The sequence below is a fragment of the Crassostrea angulata genome, chromosome 2 (genome assembly GCF_025612915.1).
Source record: "Crassostrea angulata isolate pt1a10 chromosome 2, ASM2561291v2, whole genome shotgun sequence".
NCBI classification, from domain to species: domain Eukaryota; kingdom Metazoa; phylum Mollusca; class Bivalvia; order Ostreida; family Ostreidae; genus Magallana; species Magallana angulata.
The window spans coordinates 71746284-71769602 of record NC_069112.1 but is presented as its reverse complement, the minus strand read 5'-3'; the positions used below and the strand labels follow the sequence as shown (position 1 = coordinate 71769602).

Genomic DNA, 23319 nt, shown 5'->3' with positions numbered 1-23319 from the left:
CTAGCGAATTTTCAAAAGGCGTTAATTTTGAAATTCCATCAACATACAAGTTATATTTTGAAATATTGAAACAAAACACAGTGGAGGGAAATCTCATTTACATACAGGCGTCAACTTCCGCCCACCCTTTAGACATTTATCGTATATACAAGGCAGTAGATGCAGATTGAGGGGTGATTGTTATTAATGACAGCTGTAATGCACCGTTTTGGTTAAATTAGTTGTAAGATAAGATGTTGGATGACCGATCGGGAGACGGAGAAGATTGCAAAATTATTATCCAGATGAGTCAAGCAGAACTTCCAGCTGATGTAACAGTTTGAAATAAAAATGGTGGCGATGGGTACGGTCTACCTTGCATATTATTAGATAAAGAGTATTTATTTTTATTATGAGAAAAATGTATAACGTTAGGTGCCTGTGGTTTGAGTCATGTTTTTAGTTCACATGAGTTTAATGAATTCAACTTAAGATTTTTAAACTTAGTTTTTACTATTCAGTATTTAAAATGTAAACAAACAAAAACATGGCCTAAGCTCTATGTACAATCAAAGAATTATGAGCAAAGCTCTATATCTTGCTAATAACTTGAGACTTGAGATTCAAATATTGATAGTAAATAGAAAATTGTAAACAATAAAAACAAAGAAAATGCACAATAACAAAGACGGAGCACAATTTATTTTTTAAATCATACATACACCTATATAATAACGTATATCCCTTCAGCGAAAACAATGTCTGCTTAGACTGAATAGACTTTAGAAAATGCTTAGCATATTCACGTGACAAATTGCATATATCCACCACTGCCCAGATATTATACCGATTTACCGATTGCATGAATCGTCTTTTCACATGTTGTTGATTTAACAGATTGTGCTCATTTTACGCAGGTAAACAATCAGCTGCCTGAATTACCGAAGTTTGTTTTAATAGGAAAAAATTCCAAAATACAGGCGATGGTTTCCCAAGTTCAAAAGCACAATGAAAATAAACAAACTAAAAACCAACGTCGCGTCACGAATGCAAATGTCAACGCATTGAAATATTCAACCTCAATTTACTTCACACAATGATCGGCACTGATATACCTTGCAAGTTTCTAACATTACCTTTGCGCGTGAACTATTCCACAACAAACAAATCAATCTTTTCAGACTTTTGCCAGAATGCGTCGAAAATGGCCGCTTGGAACAAAGAACCTCGTTTTCGAGATGGAATGTGAATCTGGAATAACGAACTCGAACTTTTTAACCGATTAAACCCCCTTTATTATTTACGTTATCGTTTTCGTTTATAACTCAAATTTTGAACCGAATTCCAACTTAATTTTTGCAATTTAAATTTTTCTTCCCATAAGGATGATTATGCTAAATTACATTGAATTTTAATTAGTAGTTCTTGAGAAGAAGATTTTCTAAAATGCACCCCCCCCCCCTTTTTTACAGTTTCGAGGTTTTCTCCGCTCTCAATGAAAATTTTTCTTTCATTTCTGCAATTTATATTCATCTTTCCATAAGAATGCTTTGAGCCAAATTTGGTTCAATTTGGCGGAGTGGTTTTAGAGAAGAAGTTCAAAATGTGAAAAGTTTACAGACGGACAGACGGACGACGGACAAAAAGTGATCAGAATAGCTCACTTGAGCTTTCAGCTCAGGTGAGCTAAAAACATATTCTGAAACCCAAGTATCATATTATTAGTTCATACATGTATTTGTAAAAAAAAAATCCAACATTAATGTTATTGTTTTTAAAATGCTAAAACATACTCTTTAATCTGCAGCAATTCTGAATTGCGGAACATGAGATGTTTTTTACGCCAATATTACGCCAAAAATATAGTCCTTGTTAGATTCTATACATTGATAACTTCTTCTATGCGAAGTTGTATATTAGTAAACAATAAAGAGAAAATACTATTTTAATTTCATTTCATCTTGATTTAATGAACACTTAATCAAATTTACGTTTGACAAGTCGAAAACCAGAAAAGACTCCTTCCTTAAATTAAAACATGGTAATTTGTGAATGTCACAAATAGTAATATATTGTTTGCATGGGGTTCTGATAGTCTTTTGTTAATAACGATTAAACTTTTTTGCTTACATAAATTTATCAAACGAAAGTGTTCTATAATTGGAAATAAGCAATGATTGGATATGAATACTTCACTCGAAAAAAAAATCAATAAATAATATCCAAAGTTAAGTCTTTGCATGACTTCTTATGAGTATATGTGATAATAATAATTTTAAAAGAAGAATAAAGAGAACGGGGCTTTAAATATTATAAAACAGAACCGTGAAACTGTGAAACATGAATAATATATTACATCCTGGTAACGATGTTGATCATTCTTTAAAGAAGATTTCCGCTCGTGGGCTTCCTGGTTTAATATTCCGAACCGTTCAAAGAAGGTCATTCAATAGCACTTTCTTTTATATATAATTAATTTCTACACTAGGAAGAAATCAATTTTTTCGCAAATTATAAGATTAAGCGCTGCACTGTTTGTAATTATACTAAAAATGTAAACCTCAGCAAAGCATAGAGAACAAAAATATATATGTTTTACATTTAAGTTTTTGGGAAAAATACAATGGTTGGTTTTATAGCTTGCAAATCTTTGAATGAAGTGACATTAACAACAATACTGCTTTGTTTGGTATCATTAATCGAAGAGGCGACATCCGCGGTTGTTCCCGGTGAGAGGTATCGCGGTCCAGTTGTACGGGTGGTGGGGATAATTGAACAACAGCAGTGTGTCCGGGAATGTAGACACAGACCCAAACTGTGTCGGGGAGTCAACTATCAGAAACAGGAACTACTGTGTGAACTCGTGTCGGCCATCAACGAAACGGAACCCAAACCTGACTATGTTAGAATTGAACTCGATCAGGTAAGTTCTCTCTCTCTCCCCCCTTCTCTCTCTCTCCTCTCAATTCAAAATGTCATCTATGATTTACAAATAAAATTAATATAAATTTTTGCTCCGATATAGGACAAAATGTTGTTATTATCCATTTATATCTCATATTTCATGTAGGAAATGGGATGTAATGTGATCCCATATCTTCTTCATTTCATTACAACAAAGTAATGTATTATGCATTATGTACTCTGATATTGACAGTGTTAATTTTTAAAAAAGTACAAATTATAAAGTGGTTATTTGCGCATAGTTTCACGAAAGAACACACTACAGTGTATAAAACAAATATCTATCAATGTCATGTATATGATGTTCAACTTGCGCATGTTCTGCAAACCACGTGTTCGCAAGCGTTTGCATACCATTTCATTGGATAGAGGAAATATTTGAGCACCGGGTTTACAGAACAAATTAACTCTTATCTTTTTTCTAAAAAAATATCAACTACCGTGTTTCTCTTGTAGACTGACCGTGTTCCAGATGAATGCAAGTCATGTTCTACTGACGATCTGTGTGTGCTCTCTCCAGCAAGAAAGTTCACTGTATTCGAGGTAGGCTAATTTTATACCTTAATATTATATGGAGTAAAAGCACGATTATATAGTTCAGTCGATACTAATATTTCCATTAATTAACAGATTGGTGTCAGCATACTTGAAACCTGTATTATATGATTCATATAATGATTCTAAGAAATAACCTTACCAGGGGGTGGGCATTCGAATCATCCTTTTACAGTTTTTGCGCCTAAAAATCGTATCTACCTAACTTTAGAAAAGACATTCAGTACAAATATTGCTTTGCTCTTTTTTAGTTTCTCCAATGTAGTCAACGAAACGAAACCTCTATTTAAACCAATTACCGTATATCAGTTTTTTTCCGCGTGTTTCCAATTTCGGCTTTGTTCCCGACAATTTCCGAATCGCGGAAAATATATCAGCGTTAATTTGATACACAGTGTTGTTCTTATAATATAGTTCTCTCTTTCTTTTGAAGTAAACAGGTATGTAAAAGTACAATGTATTGTGTTCAGTAAGTTTAAAGTAAAAATTGCGGGATCGGAAGCAAGCAAAAGATAACATGTATGTAAGCCTCATAGTTTATTTAATAAGCCATTGACAAGCTAATTAAAACGGTCGCTTTTCTTGCGTAAACCAATGTCTAATTATACCTGAGCTACTGGTATATGTAACGGTACATGGTCTATTTATCTATGACTGTTTGCGTCTCTGAACATAATTACCGGTAATTATTTAACATTAAGGAAATCGTGTAAATGGTTTCTCCGAATTTTTAATTATAAAGAGCGGCAATTTAGATACTTTTACCCTCTTACTTCACAGGGTTAAACAATCTTGAATTATTTTTTCACTATGACTTTGAAATAGTGAAAATTTGATTCGCGTAAATTTTATATACCGTTCTAGGTTCTAAATCGCGGAAAAAAACCTGATATACGGTATATATCCACGAAAATTGACTGACTAGCATTCAAATAGTTTGATAATCAAAACACATTTTATTATCAATTTAAGTTTCTATGTTATCAATTGACCGGTTGTCGAACAACGATATCAACACTAAATGAGACACGTTCCTTACAGAATGATTATAGTTTATTTTTATACCTTTACTTTATTCACTGATATATGAGTTAGCATATTGATCTTTAAAACTAACATAAACTGCATTTTATTAGACAATGGCAGTCCGACGGATTGTACATCCCTACACAACATCAACTGTGGCCTGCCTAGTGGACTGTACAGAGTGCGCATGCCATACCTAGGTCACGTGACAGTTTTCTGTGACATGGACAAAGATGGCGGGGGATGGACAGTATTGACATTTTTTAGTAGAATTTGTTATCGCAACACTGAATCGCACTTTCATTATACAAATAAAAAAATATCTGTGAGCCAATGCTGTAATGTATATATGCAAAATAAGCAATGTCGACATTAATTAGGAAGTTTGCATCCGATAGGTTCAAAATTAGATTCCAACGTATTGCATGCCTGAACAAATAGTGTGCTAAAATTTCAAGCATCTGCTATAAAATGTTGATGAGGAAAATTTGACAAGAATTTAAAATGTTCTGTTTAAAATAATTAAAATAGTCATTTACAGAAAGTTGACTTCTAATTGGTACAAAAATAGATCCCAAAGTATGTCATTATAAACAAATAGTGTGTAAAATTTTGAAGCATCTACAATAAATAGATGCTGAGAAAAAAATGTGACAGAAATTTTTTTGAAATTGATGCTAAAATAAACGAAGTTGTCAGTTAAGAGAACTTTGACGTTCGATTGGTACGAAAATATATCCCACAATATGGCATGCCTAAACAATTAGTGTGTTAAAATTTCAAGCATCTGCAACTTATAATTGCTAAAACATCTTTGACGAAAATTTGTTCTAAAATAGATGCTATAACGAGGTATTCATTTCACAGGAAATTGACATCCGATTGGTACAAAATAGATCCCAAGAAATGACATGCCTAAACATATAATGTGTCAAAAATTTCAAATTTATCAATTTCATAAGTTACACGCTTTTTTGAGGTGTTTCAACGTCGTCAGGATGGTTCGGAGGATTTCAACCGAACCTGGAGAGAGTAAAAGAACGGATTTGGAAATTTGAGCTCTGAGTTTTGGCTAGGTATTTATGTCTTATGTTTTCGCTAGGTATTTATCTATTGTACTTTATCAAGATGTGTGTTATGTTCCTAACCACTATTTATCTAAAGTTCTCTGATAAATGAAATATACAGTATAAACATACATGTTATGTCTTCTGGCTGGTGTGAATCAACTTGGCAATCTATAAATACACCCTAATACTAAAATTACTATGGTTTTTAAAACATTTACTAAGGGAATTTTTCAGTTATCACTGTTCAAGTTCTCTTTATTGTGTTTTTAATAGTACATATTTACAGTTACTTGAATTACGGTTGCATACTAATGTATATTTCTATGTTTTTTCTCTTTATCCATATTAAGAAATAGTGTATAAGTTATCACACATGCTATTCAACCGTCCATTTTGATGATATTTAATTTTATGATTTCCCTGCGTCACTGAGGTATGTTTCGTCCCTCGTTATCGTTTCATTAACTAAACAGTTTATAACTTCTTCTAAGAAACTATTGGCTGATTTCTTAAAATATGATGTTTCTATGAGGTAAGGGGAATATAAATTTAATCTGATTAAAATCAGTTCCTCGATCCGCTCCATTTTTTAATGGTCGCAACACAAAGATCTTTCAGAAACCCCACTTTAGGTCACCTACTGGTGAACTGTGTTGATCAATTCCTTATGACGTTTATAGAACGTCTTCTCTACATCCTGACCTATAAGGACAACCAAATTCAGAATTATGTAGACCAGTAAACACTGTATTGTAAATGTTTTGTGCAGAAAGGTGATCGTAATTACAATATTTCCCTCCACAATAAAACTTTGTTGAACTACAGCTCCCTATGTAATTTATATTTCCATTGTGCATACCAGGCAATGACAAACTACACAACCTGCTGAGTCATGGGACGTATGAGATGAGGATGGACATGGAGGACTTTGACAACCAGACACGTTACGTCAAGTACAGCAGTTTTAACGTAGGCAATGAATCATCCAAATACACCGTCACGTTGTCGTGCTTCTCGGGAGATGTTGGTGAGTTTATTATCTTTCATTTGCTATTAGTTCACCTACTCAAGTGAGCATTTCTGATCCCATTTTATCAGTCGTCCGAATGTCCGTATGTAAACTTTTCACATCTTTAACATCTTCTCAAGAACCAATGCGCCAATTTCAACCAAAATTGGCACAAAGCATTCTAAGGCAGAGGGAAATCTTGCTGTTTTGCCGAAATATTGGAAAGTTGTGAAAATTAAGGATCATCTTGTTTTACAAGCGTAGATAATTTGAAAATATTGAATAAAAATTAGAAATTTTAAAAATTCTTTTCAAGAACCTTTTGGCGAGGTAAGTTGAAATTTATGTGTAATTCTCAGGAGTTTATTCAAAGTTGGCCATTATGGGAAGTCGAATTTTTACAGAAGAATATATAAAGTTAGTCTTTAAAACAAATTGCTCAAAAACTAATCAGCCATAAAAGTTGAAACTTATATGGAAGCAGCCTCAAGTAGTGTTAATTCAAATTTGTGCAAATCATGACCCCGGGGTTAGGATGGGGCCACTATAAGAAACAATTTTTTTTTACAAAAAAATATATAGAGTTAATCTTTAAAAGCATTTCCACTCAAAAACCAATAAGCAAAGAAAGTTGAAACTTATGTTAAAACATTCTCAGGTAGTGTTAATTGAAAGATGTAAAAATCATCGAAACATTTACATAGGTATATATATAGAGAGAGAATCTTTTAAAAATCTTCCTCGCAGAAACTATTTTGCAAGGACAGCTGAAACTTGTGTGGAATCATTCTCAGGTAGTGTAGATTCAAAGTTAAGAAATACATGTTCCACTGGGGAACAGTAGGGCCACTATAGAGGATCGAATGTTTACATAGGAATACATGTATATAGAGTAAATCTTTTAAAATTGTCTCAGAAACCAATCAGTCAGAAAAGCAGAAACTTATGTGGAAGCTTCCCCAGGTAGTAAACCTTAAAAAAAATATTCTTAAAAACACCATTTGCCTAGAAGAGCTGTATTTTTAGCGAAAGCAACCCCTGACTATTTAGATTTAAATTCCTTAAATTCAAATCTTGATGAGTAGTGTGGAGCCACATTGCGGGTCAAATTTTACCAAAAAAAAAAACAACAACATTTCAATTGTTCACAAAAACTAAAATGACATTCCCAAATTAAATAAACAAGAATCTGATCTTCTTGAAGGCCCATTAAATGAATTAGAAGTCTATAACTTTTTGAAGAATATGAAAAAAGATAAAAGCAAAGGGCCTGATGGGTTTACAAACGAATTTTTAAAATTCTTTTGGAACGACTTAGGCAGCTTTATAACAAGAGCCATAAACAATACTTACGAGTTAGGACACTTTACAGAATCAAATAAACTAGGTGTAATAGCATGTTTACCAAAGGCAGGAAAACCAGAACAGTTCTTAAAAAAACTGGCGCCCAATTAGCCTTCTCAATGTATTATATAGAATTGCTTCAGGTTGCATTGCTAATAGAATAAATACTGTATTATATAAATTAATTAATGAAGACCAAACTGGGTTTTTAAAAGGTAGATTTATTGGAGAAAATGTTAGAATGATATATGATATAATGCAATATACTGAACAAAATCAGATCCCCGGCCTTCTAATGTTAATCGATTTTGAAAAAGTTTTTGATACTATCTCTTGGAAATTTATATACCAAACAATGGACTTCTTTAATTTTGGGATTTCGATCAAAAACTGGATCAAAACTTTTTATAGTGATATTAAATCTTGTGTTATACAAAATGGAATTGCCTCTGATTATTTTTTTCCTCAAAGAGGATGTAGACAGGGTGACCCAATTTCCCCATATCTTTTTCTGCTATGTGCTGAGTTTCTAGGAATTTTGATTCGAAATAATAAAGAAATTCGTGGAATTGAAATTGATGGTGTATAATACAAACTTTTGCAATATGCTGACGACACTTCAATAATATTTGATGGATCACCTCAGTCCATGGATGGTATTTTAAGAGAACTTGATTATTTTGCATGCATATCTGGTCTAAAAATTAATTTCTCCAAAACTAAAATGGTATGGATCGGAAGTAAAAAAAATTTTAAAAGAAGTTTTTCACCACTCGCGATGGAAGCTTGACTGGAACAATCCCACTTTTGATCTACTCGGTGTTAAATTTTCTGTTAATTTGAATTAAATGGTAGAACTAAATTACCCATCAAAATTTTTGGAAGTAACCCGTTTGATAAAGCAATGGAAATTAAGAAATCTTACAACAGTTGGAAGATTGACTGTGATTAAAACTCTGATAATACCAAAACGTAACCACTTAATCCTAACTATACCAAAACCTAGTGTAGAATACCTTCAACAGTTTGAGAAAGAAATTTACATTTTTGTATGGGGAGGCAAGGTCCATAAGGTAAAGAAAAACATTATAATTCAAGATTACAGATATGGGGGATTAAAAAAGATAGAATATATGGAATTTGTTTGTGCATTGAAATCTACATGGATAAGAAGACTTATCCACTCTTATATAAAGTGGGTAAAACTTTCTGAATCAGAATTAGGATTAAAAATAGAAACCATATGGGAAAAAGGTTCAGACTTAATTACCAATATTAGCAATAAGATAAGTAACAAGTTTTGGAAATAAGTATTATTAGATTGGGTTAAAATTGTTATGTCCTATAACCAAAATGACATAAAAGTACTTAATGAACATATATGGTTTAATCCTAATATTAAAATTAATAGCTCATCAATTTTTATTAAGAATTATTTCAACTGTGGTTATAAATTTATTAAAGATTTGATGACAGAAGAAGGCAATTTTGTAAGCCTTGAAACTCTTTAAAACTCAAATGTTAAGACCAATTTTCTAGAATATAGGAGTTTGAAAGAAGCAGTTTTTGAAAGATTAAAAGCCTTAAATAATAAAAAGGTAAAATATGGACCATTTATTCCAAATTCTCTCAGTGTTCTGGATTAAGAATGCATACTTGTCTCCATACTTTATTAGTAAAAAGCTACAAAAAACAAATGAATTGTTGTTACAATACAAATACATTTACAAACATAATAACTATGACAATAATGCGACTCCATACATTTCCGTATACAAATGTATTATTGACTAGAACTGCTTTCCATAGATTTAAGTTTCATCAGCAACCACGTGTTTTGCAAAACCTTCCAAAATTACAACATTAACATTTACTTATACATCGTAAATCTGCCAAGAACTTATACTGTATGATAAAATACAGACTTATATTGTATGCTTATACAATGAAACAATTGCATGCTATGCAAAATATGAATCTGCGCACTATGCAGAAAGTAGGTCATGTCGGCCGATAGACATTGGAGAGAAATACTCAACTATCATGAAAATGCAAACTTATGCATACTAGAATTTCACTCAAAACTCTGGAAAGATACATATACAATGCGATAAACATACACTTACACTATGGCACTGCACACTTCATACAAAACGACATAATGCTCTGTAGCAAAACAGCTCGGCTCCAGCCGACATGTGAAACTCAAAATGTTTACTCAGTAAGTCATACATAGAATGTTTCTTAAACATCACACTCCCCGCCTAATATCCCAAGGATATTACAATTATACAAAATTATAAATCATATACACAAAAATCTAAACAGTATGTGAGCAAACCAAAGCACACTAATAAACTGAACAAGTTAGTCAATCAGTAGCACCAATTCCGTTATTGGTCGAATGTAGGTTGTGTCCTTGCCGTCTTTGATCACCCGAACTTCAACTGTTCTCACTTTCTGATCGTTGCCACTTTCGAAAGTCTTCACAATCAAACCCATCGGCCACTGTCCACGGTGCAACTCCTTGTCACGTAATAGGACCACGTCACCTTCCTTCACGTCAGGACGTTCCTCACACCATTTCCTTCTTGCTTGGAGATTCTGTAAGTATCCATCCTTCCAACGCTTCCAAAAGGTATCGGAAAGGTGTTGTACATGTTTCCACTGAGCTTTGTAGATTTCCTTTATGTCGCCACAAGTCTGTGGAGGAATGTCTGCGAAACTTTTCTGGGTAAGTAGCATTGACGGACTGATGACATAAGGACTGTCAGGATCACATGACAGTGAACAAATAGGACGGGAGTTCACGATTGCACACACTTCACACATGAATGTGCACAAGACTTCATGGGACAACTGTTTTGCATTTGGGTTCAACAACATGGAGTCTAGTATCTTGCGAGAGATCCCAATCATCCTCTCCCATGATCCTCCTCTGTGTGATGCATGGGGTGGATTAAAGGTCCATGTTATCCTGTTGTTGCGAAGGTAATCTCTAATAGGTCGTTTCTCTGTATAAACGGCATCCGCTTGAATCGCGTCCAGGGCGCCTAAGAAGTTGGTCCCTCGGTCCGAACGCATCTCCTTCACTGGGCCACGTAGAGACACAAAACGTCGCAGTGCATTTATGAATGATGAAGAGCTCATCTCTTCTATGACTTCTATGTGAATGGCCCTTGAAGTCAAACATGTAAAAAGTACCGCCCATCTTTTGTTGTGAGATAATCCTCCTCTGGTCTTGCGCGCGGCTACAGTCCACGGGCCAAACACGTCGACACCTACTGCTGAGAAAGGAGGACCAGGCGTTAGTCTGTCTGCAGGTAAGTCACTCATGCGCTGGTGTTCCAGTTTTCCTCGGAGTTTCCTGCAGGTAACGCACTTGTGTATAACTGAGTTCACAAGTGTCTTACAGCCAGTGATCCAGAACCCACCGGACCTCACTGCACCTTCTGAGATAAGTCTTCCTTGGTGATAAACTTTGCTGTGGAAATGGGACACAAGAATTCTTGCAACATGAGATTTTCCAGGGATGATTATTGGGTTCTTCTCATCAACAGGAAGGTTAGATTGGTTGAGACGTCCGCCAACACGTACCGTGCCCCGTTTGTCCATAAATGGGTTCAAAGTCACAATGCAGCTTGAAGGGGGTACAGGTTTACCGTCTTTCAAAGATCTGATCTCTTCCTTATAAAAGAAAGCTTGTACTTCCTGCAGGATGAAATGCTCAGCTTCTTGCATGACCTCAACATCGAATGCTGCTGAATCTGCAGCTCCTCTTTTCAATCGGCAAATCTTCTTCAGATTATAAACAGCACGCACCAAACTTTTCCAAGTTGAAAAGTTTTCAAATCTTGCCACAAATGGTGTGTTTATTTCCGTTTTCTTTACTTTTACTTCTGGACGTACATTATTGTCTTCTTCAGGAGAGACCAAAGGAAAGGTAAGAACTTCTTCTTTACTATGAGGAGATCTGAGTAAAAGTGGTCCTCTAAGCCAGTCACTCTCTGCTAGCTCTTCTACCGATGTCAAACATCTAGTCCCTATGTCTGCTGGATTCTGCGCCGTTGGTACAAATTTCCACTGTAAAGGCTTAGAGCGTCTGTGGATGACAGCCACTCGGTTCGAGACATAGTTATAAAATCTGCGAGTTTGGTTGTTCAGGTAACCTAGTACTACCTTACTATCTGTGTAGTACGTCGCTGCATCTGGGTCGATATCCAAGTGTTTGAACACTGTCTGAGCCAACTGTGTGCCCAAGACTGCTGCACAAAGTTCAAGACGCGGGATAGTTGTAGTCTGAAGTGGAGCTATCTTAGATTTCCCAATGACGAATCCAACGTGGACATCACCAGAGTTGCTGATTGTACGCAGGTACACCACTGCTGAGATCGCTTTCTCAGAAGCGTCCGAGAATATATGTATTTCCCTCATGTGAGTACGGCTTAAGGAAAGCTGCGTAAACATTCTTGGAATGTGCAAGTCTTCTAGAGAGCTGAGGGAGTCCTTCCATCTTGTCCACTCTTCCTCTCGGTCACTAGGTAAAGGATCATCCCAACTACTGTTGCACTCACCCACTTCTCTATACAGAATTCTGCCATGTATCACTATGGGTGCAATAAAACCCAAAGGGTCGAACAAGCTGTTGACAACAGAAAGAAGTCCTCTCTTTGTGAAGGGTTTCTCTAGAATGCGTGTGTTGTATGTGAAGCTGTCCGAGTTAATGTCCCATGACAGGCCTAGACTGTGCTGGACAGGCAAATCATCAGATCCAATGTCCAGTGACATTAAGTTCTTTTCCAAGTCCTCAGATGGAAAAGCTTCCATGACTTCCACATCGTTTGACACAATCTTATGGAGTCTGATTCTTGCATTGTTCAACGCAACCTGAGTCTTCTTTAGCAATCTAATGGCTTCTGCACTAGAGGGCAAGGAGATAAGACCATCATCCACATAAAAGTTCTTAATCATGTAATTCCTTACATCACTATCTTCGTTCTCTACTGTTTTCCGTAGACCATAAGTGGCCACTGCCGGTGAAGGTGTGTTCCCAAACACGTGAACCTTCATTCGGTTCTCAATAAGTTCTTCATCCGAGTCGTTATTCTTGTACCAGAAGAACCTCAAAAAGTCTCTGTCCTCTTCACTAACAAGGAATGAGTAAAACATCTGCTGGATGTCCGCCATGATGGCTACTTTGTCCATACGGAAACGTAACAGTATACCAAGCAAGTCATTCGTTAGATTAGGTCCTGACAGTAAGACACTATTGAGAGAGAGACCTTCATAACTCACTGATGAGTCGAAAACTCCACGTATTTTGTCTGGTTTTCGTGGATGATACACTCCAAAAAGAGGTAAAAACCAGCATATTTTTCCTGGAGGAACAGGTGGTGCAATCTCTAAAGCGTCACTTTCCGTGATTGATTTCATAAACGTGATCATGTGCTCCCTCTTTATAGGGTTCCGCTTCAAATCCCTGTCTAGCATCAGCGCACGCTTTAACGCTTGACTTCTGTTGTTCCCTAACTGCGGTCTACGAAGCTTAAAAGGGAGTGGAGCTTTCCATCTTCCGTCTTCATCTTTCACAAACTCATTGTCCATAATCCTGAGGAATTGGCGATCTTCAACAGAGATCCCAACTTCGTCATCATCCCTGTTCCGCTCGAAAATGTGGAACCCAACATCGTCTCGACAGGATGCGATGTCCTCCTTTAGATGGAAACTGTTAGGACAGGGTTGAAAAATCGACTGACGTTCACAGGTAACTATGTTAGTCTTGAGCACATTGATAGTCGATGGTTTATGCGACTTGTTGATACATACATCTCCAATGACGACCCAACCTAGTTTCAGCTGCAACGCAAAGGGTGAGTTCTTAGGTCCAAGTCTCTGAGACAGCACATAATGGGCCTCCAGTAGGTCACGTCCTATGAGTAGTAGAATTTCCGCTTGTGGATTCATAGGAGCTAAAGGTAGGTCTTGAAGATGTGGGTGATGTTTCACTACATCAAGGGTCGGTATTTCATGTTTCTCATTGGGAATTTCATTACATTCTGTAATGGTAGGCAGTTCCATCACAACAGAACCATCAGTCTTTGCTACCATCAGACCTGATATCCTACGACCACTCGTCTGTATGCGGCCTGCACATGAGGTAAGTGTAAAGAAATGTGTCTGTGAGTGAGGCACATTCATAAAGTCAAACAGTTCTGATCTTGCGAGTGTTGTGTTGCTCTGGTCATCAATCAGAGCATAGATGCGTAAACGTTGTGAAGGGGTTCCTTTCGGATATACGTCCACAAGTACAGCCTTTGCACACGAACGTCCAGTAAACTGTTCACCACACACCGCCGTGCACTTAGAGAGGATGTTTGCTCCCTCCCCGCCATTCTGTCTCTGGCTTTCAGGTGGATGAAGAGCTGTAGGGTGCTGTGAACTTTCACATTCCTCGCATCTTATATCTGCGCGGCAGGTCTTGAACGTATGCGTGTCTGATCCGCAACATCTGTAACACAAGTTATGTTCTCTGAGGAATAATTTCCGGTCACGAACGGATTTCTTCCTGAAAGCCCTGCACTCATTCAAGGTATGCTCAGCATCGTGGATAGGGCATCTCTTCCCTGTGGTCTTAAAGTCTCTTCCAGAGTCTTTAAAATCAGTCTTCTTGACATTCACTGATTTTGCAGGTTTGAAGTTCTGCTGGTTGTATCTTGGTGTCTCTTTAACAAAAGCCTGAGTCACTTGTAAGCCAGGGTCATTCATCATGGTTGACATTTCCTTCACAAATTCACAGAATATAGTAAATGGAGGGTAAGTAACTCCATGAGTCTGTTTGTACTTCGAGGCTTTAGAAGTCCACTTATTCTGCAAACCAGATGTTAACTTCTGAACAATGGGAAGCACTCCTACTGATGAGTCAAAATAACTGAATTGTTGATTGTATTTTGGATTTTCCTTTAACGCCAGTGTTTCGCTCAAAATATCTGAAAGTTCATACAACCGTCTTGGTTCGTTCGCACTGAGTCGGTGGAAATTCGCAAGCTTGGTCTTAATTGCTGTTTCGATCAGTTCAGGTGAGCCGTATCTTTCCTCCAGTCTAGTCCATAAGGTCTCACAGCCTTGTGTAGGATTTCCTATTGATGCTGCTCGGATGCTTTTAGCGTGTTCCTTGGAGCTAGGGCCCAACCATCTGATGAGGAGATCCAGTTCTTCTGAGGGCGAAACTGATGCCTCCTGAATAACTGACTTAAAACTGGTCTTCCAGGGTACAAAGTTCTCAGGTTTATCGTCAAAATTGACCAGCTTATTGATCATGAGTTCTTTCTTAAGTAGAAAGCTTGAAATATCAAACACAGTGTTCTTGGATGATTCCAATCCCTTGGGAACAGGTGTAGATATTCTCGTAACTGGGTTGACTGACTCGCTGTTAAGTTTCTCTGTTGCTTTGTGGGATTCCTCGTTCAACATTTCTGTCAGAGGTTCCTTTAAGGTTGTCTCTACTGGCTGTAGACTAATCCCTTCGACAAAGTTTCTTGCCCGTTCAATAGGATCCTCGACTTCTACGACAGGTTCGGCCACTGATTCGGAGGAAACAGATATGTAGTCCGGTTCCATGCTCTCAAGAGCACGTAGCTTTGCTTCTGCCACAGCAGCATCTCTTTCGGCGTCAAGGACTTCCAGGTCCACTTGAATAGATGCCTGCTCTTTACGTAGTTTGGCTTCCTTCCGTGCGTACTGCAGTTTAGCCTTGGTCTCCTCCGCTTCAAGACGCTGCTGCGCCAAGAAAATGGAAGAGGCAGCAGATCGATGAGACCCAGCGCTTCTCCTTGATCGAATAGACTTTCTGTCTTCATGTTCTGCAGGCTTTGGGGAATCCCGAGGCTCCGCCTTTACCTGTATAGGCTTCGGAGTCTTCACTTGGACAGGATTAGGGCTCCTCATTGTCACAGGCTTGGGACTCATCACAAAGGACGACATTTCTGAGTCTAGCCCGCGCACAAACTCACTAACTTTGTCCATGAGTAAGTCTGTCACTACGTTCTGTGATGCTTTCTCTCTCTCACTCTCCTTTGTATTAGAGCGTTCCAGAAAGGCCAACAATTCTTCCTGAACTCCGCAGTACTCTTTAGCGAGGTTGATCAGTCTATCTCGTTGGAGATGGTAAGATTCCTTAGAGTCTGTAGCCATTTCTTTCATCTCTGCTTCTAACTTCCTACGCACAGTTCTCAGTTTTGTCCAAAATTTTGAAACAGACTGTTCGAAGAGAGCTCTTCCTGTCTCTGTCAAAACGATCTTCCTTCTGGGACGACCACTTGTGTCCTCTTCTGTTGGATTCATGGTTGCCATGTGTGCTTGTAGAGCCAGTCTTTTTACTGTTCTGGATTAAGAATGCATACTTGTCTCCATACTTTATTAGTAAAAAGCTACAAAAAACAAATGAATTGTTGTTACAATACAAATACATTTACAAACATAATAACTATGACAATAATGCGACTCCATACATTTCCGTATACAAATGTATTATTGACTAGAACTGCTTTCCATAGATTTAAGTTTCATCAGCAACCACGTGTTTTGCAAAACCTTCCAAAATTACAACATTAACATTTACTTATACATCGTAAATCTGCCAAGAACTTATACTGTATGATAAAATACAGACTTATATTGTATGCTTATACAATGAAACAATTGCATGCTATGCAAAATATGAATCTGCGCACTATGCAGAAAGTAGGTCATGTCGGCCGATAGACATTGGAGAGAAATACTCAACTATCATGAAAATGCAAACTTATGCATACTAGAATTTCACTCAAAACTCTGGAAAGATACATATACAATGCGATAAACATACACTTACACTATGGCACTGCACACTTCATACAAAACGACATAATGCTCTGTAGCAAAACAGCTCGGCTCCAGCCGACATGTGAAACTCAAAATGTTTACTCAGTAAGTCATACATAGAATGTTTCTTAAACATCACACTCAGTATTTTTTACAAACAAAGCAAAGGATGTAAGGATATGTATTATGTATTATGTACTCATCGATAACAAAAAAGAATCAGTTCGTTCAGTAAAGAAGTGGACAGAAAGTGGATTTGCTTATACAGAAATAGAATGGAATAATATTTTTGAACTCCCATTTAAAACCTCGAATCCAAATTTCAATGGTTGCAATTCCAGATTTTACATAGAATTTTGCCAACAAACGAGTACCTTTTCAAACTCAATATAATTGATTTGCCAGCCTGCTCTTTCTGTAATCAAGATATAGAAACTATAGAACATTTATTTGTGGACTGTTTTCATGTCAAAGAAATATGGCTCTACTTTGAAGAATGGTTAAGAAGCAAGTTTAATTTTTTAATGACATTTGATAGAAAAAAAACTATACTTTTTGGTAAATTCAAAAACAGAAATATGTATAGACTTCAAAACATATTGATTCTTACAGTAAAACAATTTATTTTTGCCAGTAAGTATAAGAATGTCCCAAACCTCTCGACGCTCATGTTAAAACAAACAGTCACTGATAGAATACATATTGAGAAACTACTGTTGTTGAAGAATTGTATATTTGCTGAGTATGAAAAGTATTGGCAAACTATTTGAGATTTGTTAAAAAATGTGTTTATAATAGCTGCAAGGAAATTGTAAGCAAATAATGACAAAAAATATAAGTCTACTTTTATGTATCCTCTTGCATATGTATGAGTTTTTGATAGATAGTGTTCCCCTCTCTTTCTCCACCCTCATTCACCCCCCCCCCCCCCCCCCACCTCATAACTAAAAATACTCAAACTTTCATGGGTGATAAAAGCTTTCAAGATTGTTTGTGCATATATATGTCTGTCTGACGGTGTATACACCTGTCTGTACATGTCCTTTTTTATGTGACTGTGTTTATATTATACTTATATATTCTAAATCTAAAACGAAGTGAACATGTGATGTGTATGCACTGTAAACTAAATATATAAGAAGATGTAAATAACCTGTACATGAAAGTTTGAATTAAAAAAAAAACCCCAAAAAACAAACTAAAATGATATCTTACATGGTTTTAACTATACACAAGCATTTTGACATAATTAAGGGGTTCGTAGTTTGATGCAGGTTTATTTCTCATATATATAACAAATTATTTCGAATCTTATTTAGAACTTAGTGCTCAACATGTGATATGACCATAAAATCACCCTATAAGAAAATACTAAATAAACATAAGAATACGGGGGGGGGGGGGGGGTTTAACAGGATTTATATGCATTATACCACTTTGTCCAGATATTTGGTATTTAGACTCCATTAAGCTGATGTTATCATGTCATATGTTGATCAGGTATACATGGTGGCCCATGGGCCTCTTGTTAAATTTGCCCTTCTAAGGCTGGTTTGAAATGGAATCGTATTTCTTTTCCATGTGCAAAAAATCTGTACAATACATATAACGAGACAACATTAAAATGGTGACCATTTCAAAGAGCCTTGTTTAAACAATGTACAATAGGATGAAAAGCATTTCAGAAAATTGTTATCTGTACTACAACTAAAAAAAATCTAGCTAGCATAAAACTTTTAATTCAATTTATTACCCCTTACATACAGGCATTTTTGTTCAACCTGAGCAAGATTAAACAAATGGAATATAATCTACAGCTAAAACTGATTATAAAAAGATCGCTATGACCGCCCAATGACTTGGTTAAAATTATAAAGTCACTGCACACAATTATCCCAAAAGCTTTGTTACATGTAATGTAAACTAAAGAAAGAGCCAAATAAGGCCATGTAAAGTAGGAGCCAAATAAGGCCAAGTGGAGAGTATACTAAGTATATAAAATGTGCATGATCCAAGACGACTTTGACACTTGACCTACAAACTTAATAGAAGGACACTGTACGTCCTTTCTTCTTAAGCACTCTATTAGTAAAGTATGAGCCAGATTGGAACAAATGGAGAAAAGATATGCTCCAGACATGGATTTCTCATATAATTCTGATATGACCTTCACCTTTGACCTTGAAACTTGGATTAAGGTAACTGCACACTTTTTTTTATCAAAAGCTCTGCTTATGTGATGTACGAGTCAAATAGGGTTAAGTTGAGAAAGCTGACTTTTATTTTAAATTCTTATAGGGTTTCATGTAATATGAACAATTTTATAACAATTTTTTGATAAACCTGAGTGATAATCCGTTAAGGGCGAGATCCCTTTTTTTTGGTTAATTCTATGGATTCTTTATAACTTGTTTTGTTTGAAAAACATATACATGCTCTGTGCATCATATTCCTATAGAACTTTAAAAATCTGGGGTTAATTTTGCATTCCAGTACATTAAGCATTTAGGAGAAAAAATCGTTTGGGTTATCAAGTACAAACAATTGTGAATATATCAGATATAGTGATTTATAAATGATCAATTTGTAGGCGACTGTTTCGGGAGTACAACATCACCAAACCAAATGAAGAACATGAAGTTCACTACATTGGATCAAGACAATGACCTTCGGTCAGAAGTAAACTGTGCTATCAGGACAAACGCAGGGTGGTGGCACAAAAGCTGTAGCTGTGCTAACCCGAATGGTCTCTACCTAAGAGGGGAAAACTCAATGGGTAATCAAGGGGTCACCTATGTATCGTGGCGAGGTCCTTTTTTTTCGATGAAAGCGACACAGATGATCGTCAGAAGAGTAAGTTGGGCCATATAGCTATGTGAGTCCGACGGACTACAGTCAGTACTAACTCATTTTTACGCTTACTTTTATATGTAATTTTTATACCCTGAACAAACATTCCTTTTGTATACCAGAAACGTTAACATACAGTAAGTGTAACGATGTATTTTGAATTGTTAAGATTTTCGTTTTTAAATTATAGTTTATCTTTTTTGTTGTAAATATTTAATAAAAAATACTGACACGAGCTGGTTTTATGACTATTATTTATTTTAGGGCGATATTGGACATCTGAAATCAGCTACTGTGGTGTCATCAATATTCGTTAAATACCAATTTTCGTGGATTTCGTTTTTAAGTTGATCCACGAAATTAAATGTATATTCAAATGCAATTTCTTATAACATTTTGTATTGATGGGGTCATTGGCCACAAATTTACATATCCTTGAAAATGTGATTTTTACTATATCAATGAATATTGATACCCTTGAATATTAAAGAAATCACAGTACTAAATAGTTAAACAAATAAAAGGATGTGGGACACTCTTTAACACTTTCAAACTTGTGTCACTGGTGACAATGAGGATTTAATTACGAGCAGGCTCAATCATAAGGCGATAATCATTAATGCATATATATATATATATATATATATATATATATATATATATATATATATATATATATATATATATAAAGTTGTATCTTGATTAATTCATAAACCCCTCAAAATCACACACAGAATTTCTTCATCAGTTTTGCAATCTGTAAGATACGAAATGTGATAGTTATGGATGGACCTGCAATCTTGAAAGCTACAAATGGTGTAATTAAACTATAAAAAATGCTAAAGACAACAGTATTTATTATATACCTGAATTTGTTATAGAAAGGTTTGAATGTATTGTTATTATTTTTGTTTATGACGTGCAATTAAAAAATATCACTGTCAAGGAAACATATACAAACCCTTGGCAGTGTTTGAAGACCAATAATTTTTTCTGAGCAACGGCAGCAGCAACTCTGAAAAATTTGCCTGTCATGTTTTGATCAGATGGCAAACTTTTGGGTTTGTAAGTGGATGGATTTATGACATAATTGCAAGATCAAACAAAATACAAGTTATATCATATTATAGCAGCATTCTCCAGAAATGGTTTATCATAGTACTGCAAATTACATTTGCTTTTTAAAAGCATTTTCTTACATAAAAAATCTGCAATTTAGATATTCAATTTACCAGGTAAGTTTATAGGCTGTCGATACTTGAGCTCCCCTTGACAGCATCAGCAAAACGTTTCGTTAAATGTTGAATTGCCTTAAGACCTAGGTTGGAATATTTTTATTATCTTTCGCAGCGCTGTTAAGGATTGCTATGAAAATATCAGCGGATTTCAACGTTCATAAAACGATGCATCTATTATTACAAAATCTGTATGTAAAGTTATTTATTATGATATAAATGTGATATCAAATAAAACAGTACAGTAAATTCTACTTTGTATGACACTTGGTGTGGTCCCCTGAATTGATGGTCACGTGATATGTGTTGATAATTCTCCCGATTGGAGGTCATAAACAAATTTCAATAATACAAGGGCATACCCTTATTTGAATTAAAATTTTTAAATGACTAAATTTGGACCCGTGCGTGCACGAATTTACATTGTATATGATACCGGGCATTTACGAAATAGGTACATCGACACATCGTGTGTTGCCATTTACATAATAAAGCTTTAAGTCTACAATAATGCTATTAATTTCACTACACTCTGCCTAGTTAGAATAATCTTACTGTGTCTCGGGACAGGCCTATACCACACGCAGGATAGTTAGGGCTTCCCGACACAGTTTAATGCAAAAAAATGCTTGTTAATTTGATCTCAAGTTATTACTTATAAACCTTCGTTTATTCATGGGGTTAACTGTTTTAACAAAAAATCAACATCAACAGAGTCAATCCCATGGCTTTATACCTAGTCACATGATCAACAGGTCACGTGACGTTATATTTAGAAAATACAAAAATCGACACATACATCGCCTCGGCTCAGGTGAGAGATGCTATCAAAACCGTGTTCTAAACAGATTCTGGATTTTGTTTTGATCTAAGTTAATAAAATCTTGCTGGGGAAAAACACGACAAGAGCTTTTTATATTATGTTTTCCCCAAAAATGCAAACGTGCAGCGTTAAATTGGGGTATCTTCCCGATATTTTGGTACATTTAAAGAAAAATGTTGAAGAAGCGAGTTTTCCGCAGCAGGATTTATGTTCCTTATTAAAATTGCTTACCTTCTATCGTATTGTTTAGTTTAAACAACCCGAGCAATCACCTGCGCCAGTCGCTTATTTCACACATCCCTAATTTTCTCCTTTTTTCCTCAGGTTTCAAACGCACAAAAGACCAAGTAACCCATCAAACAAGGGCAATAATGAGGACGCGAATGATGAGATACCTATATAAAACTTTGTCAATCTATACGATACATAAATGAAACGATGTCCATTTTTGTTTTACTGTGTTTGGTTTTTATATCTCAGCGAATAAAAAAGTATCCACCGTCTCCCAGTAATTATTTATAGGAAAAGACCAAAACACATTTAAAAATATAACACATAACGTGTTACATGCACATTCCAGTTAACGTTTATATTTTACTTCAGCCTTTACAGATTGTATTTAATTAAGGTCTTCCGTGTTCAACGGAAGACCTTGTACTGATTCTGTTGGTAATTAAGGTCTTCCGTTTCCAACGGAAGACCTTATTGTTATTGCTTTGTTTCTTTTTCACTATTATTAAGGTCTTCCGTTTCCAACGGAAGACCTTATTGTTATTGCTTTGTTTCTTTTCCTCTATTATTAAGGTCTTCCGTTTCCAACGGAAGACCTTATTGTTATTGCTTTGTTTCTTTTCCTCTATTATTATTATTCTTTTTTTTTTCTCCCACGTTTTCTCAAAAACGCTTCAGCCGATTTTGACTTTCAAATCTTGTTTATGACAGAATTTGTAAGAAAAGTACGTAGGTTTTTTTTGGTCGTCACTTCCGGTCCCGAGATAATAAAGATTTTATGTTTTTGCTTGTTCACGAGTTTTCTCCAAAAGTATTTAAGATGGAACTTTAAAATTTTTAGGGATGGTAGAAAGTGTCCAGCTTCAATGTACTACGCATATCCGAACGTCCGCCGTCACTTCCGGTCGTCACCGGAAGGAAACGAAAAAAAGTCATTTTTTAACTTTTTTGGTTTGAAAATATTTTTAGTTGCTATTCGATAAACACATCTAAATAACTTCAGAATATGAAATCCGTTTTAAAATCGATCCACGCATTCTCGAGATTTTAGGCTTCAAAGTCTTGAAGCGAGAGTCCGCGTAGCTCAGTCGCTAAAGTGGTGGACTTGTGCCCAGGCGACCCGGGTTCAGTCCCCGAGTGTCGAACGTTTTTTTCTTTCTTAATTGAGGTTTGTTTAACGATTTATCTTTAAAATGATGGATTTTAATGTTTTCCGTTTTATATTTATTTATTAGCAGCTTTTTTTCCCATTACAAATAGATAGCTTGTTTCTGTCAGCAGTTCGTTAAATTCAAACGCTCGTCGCATCGCCGGCATCAAAGAAATGCCGCCGACGTACCCCTGCAGTGGGTTATTTGTCGGCATCAAAGAAAC

The 23319-nt window shown here is 35.9% G+C and overlaps 1 protein-coding gene across 1 annotated transcript in view; it reads left to right on the top strand.

The window, feature by feature from the left end:
- Nucleotides 1-2602: 2602 nt before the first annotated feature.
- Nucleotides 2603-23319, top strand: part of LOC128174829 (uncharacterized) — a 218200-nt gene continuing 197483 nt past the window's right edge. The window contains exons 1-3 of the mRNA XM_052840270.1: nucleotides 2603-2902; nucleotides 3400-3450; nucleotides 6652-6664. Coding sequence (XP_052696230.1) covers nucleotides 2603-2902; nucleotides 3400-3450; nucleotides 6652-6664 — 364 coding nt within the window. The remainder of the gene's footprint in view (nucleotides 2903-3399; nucleotides 3451-6651; nucleotides 6665-23319) is intronic.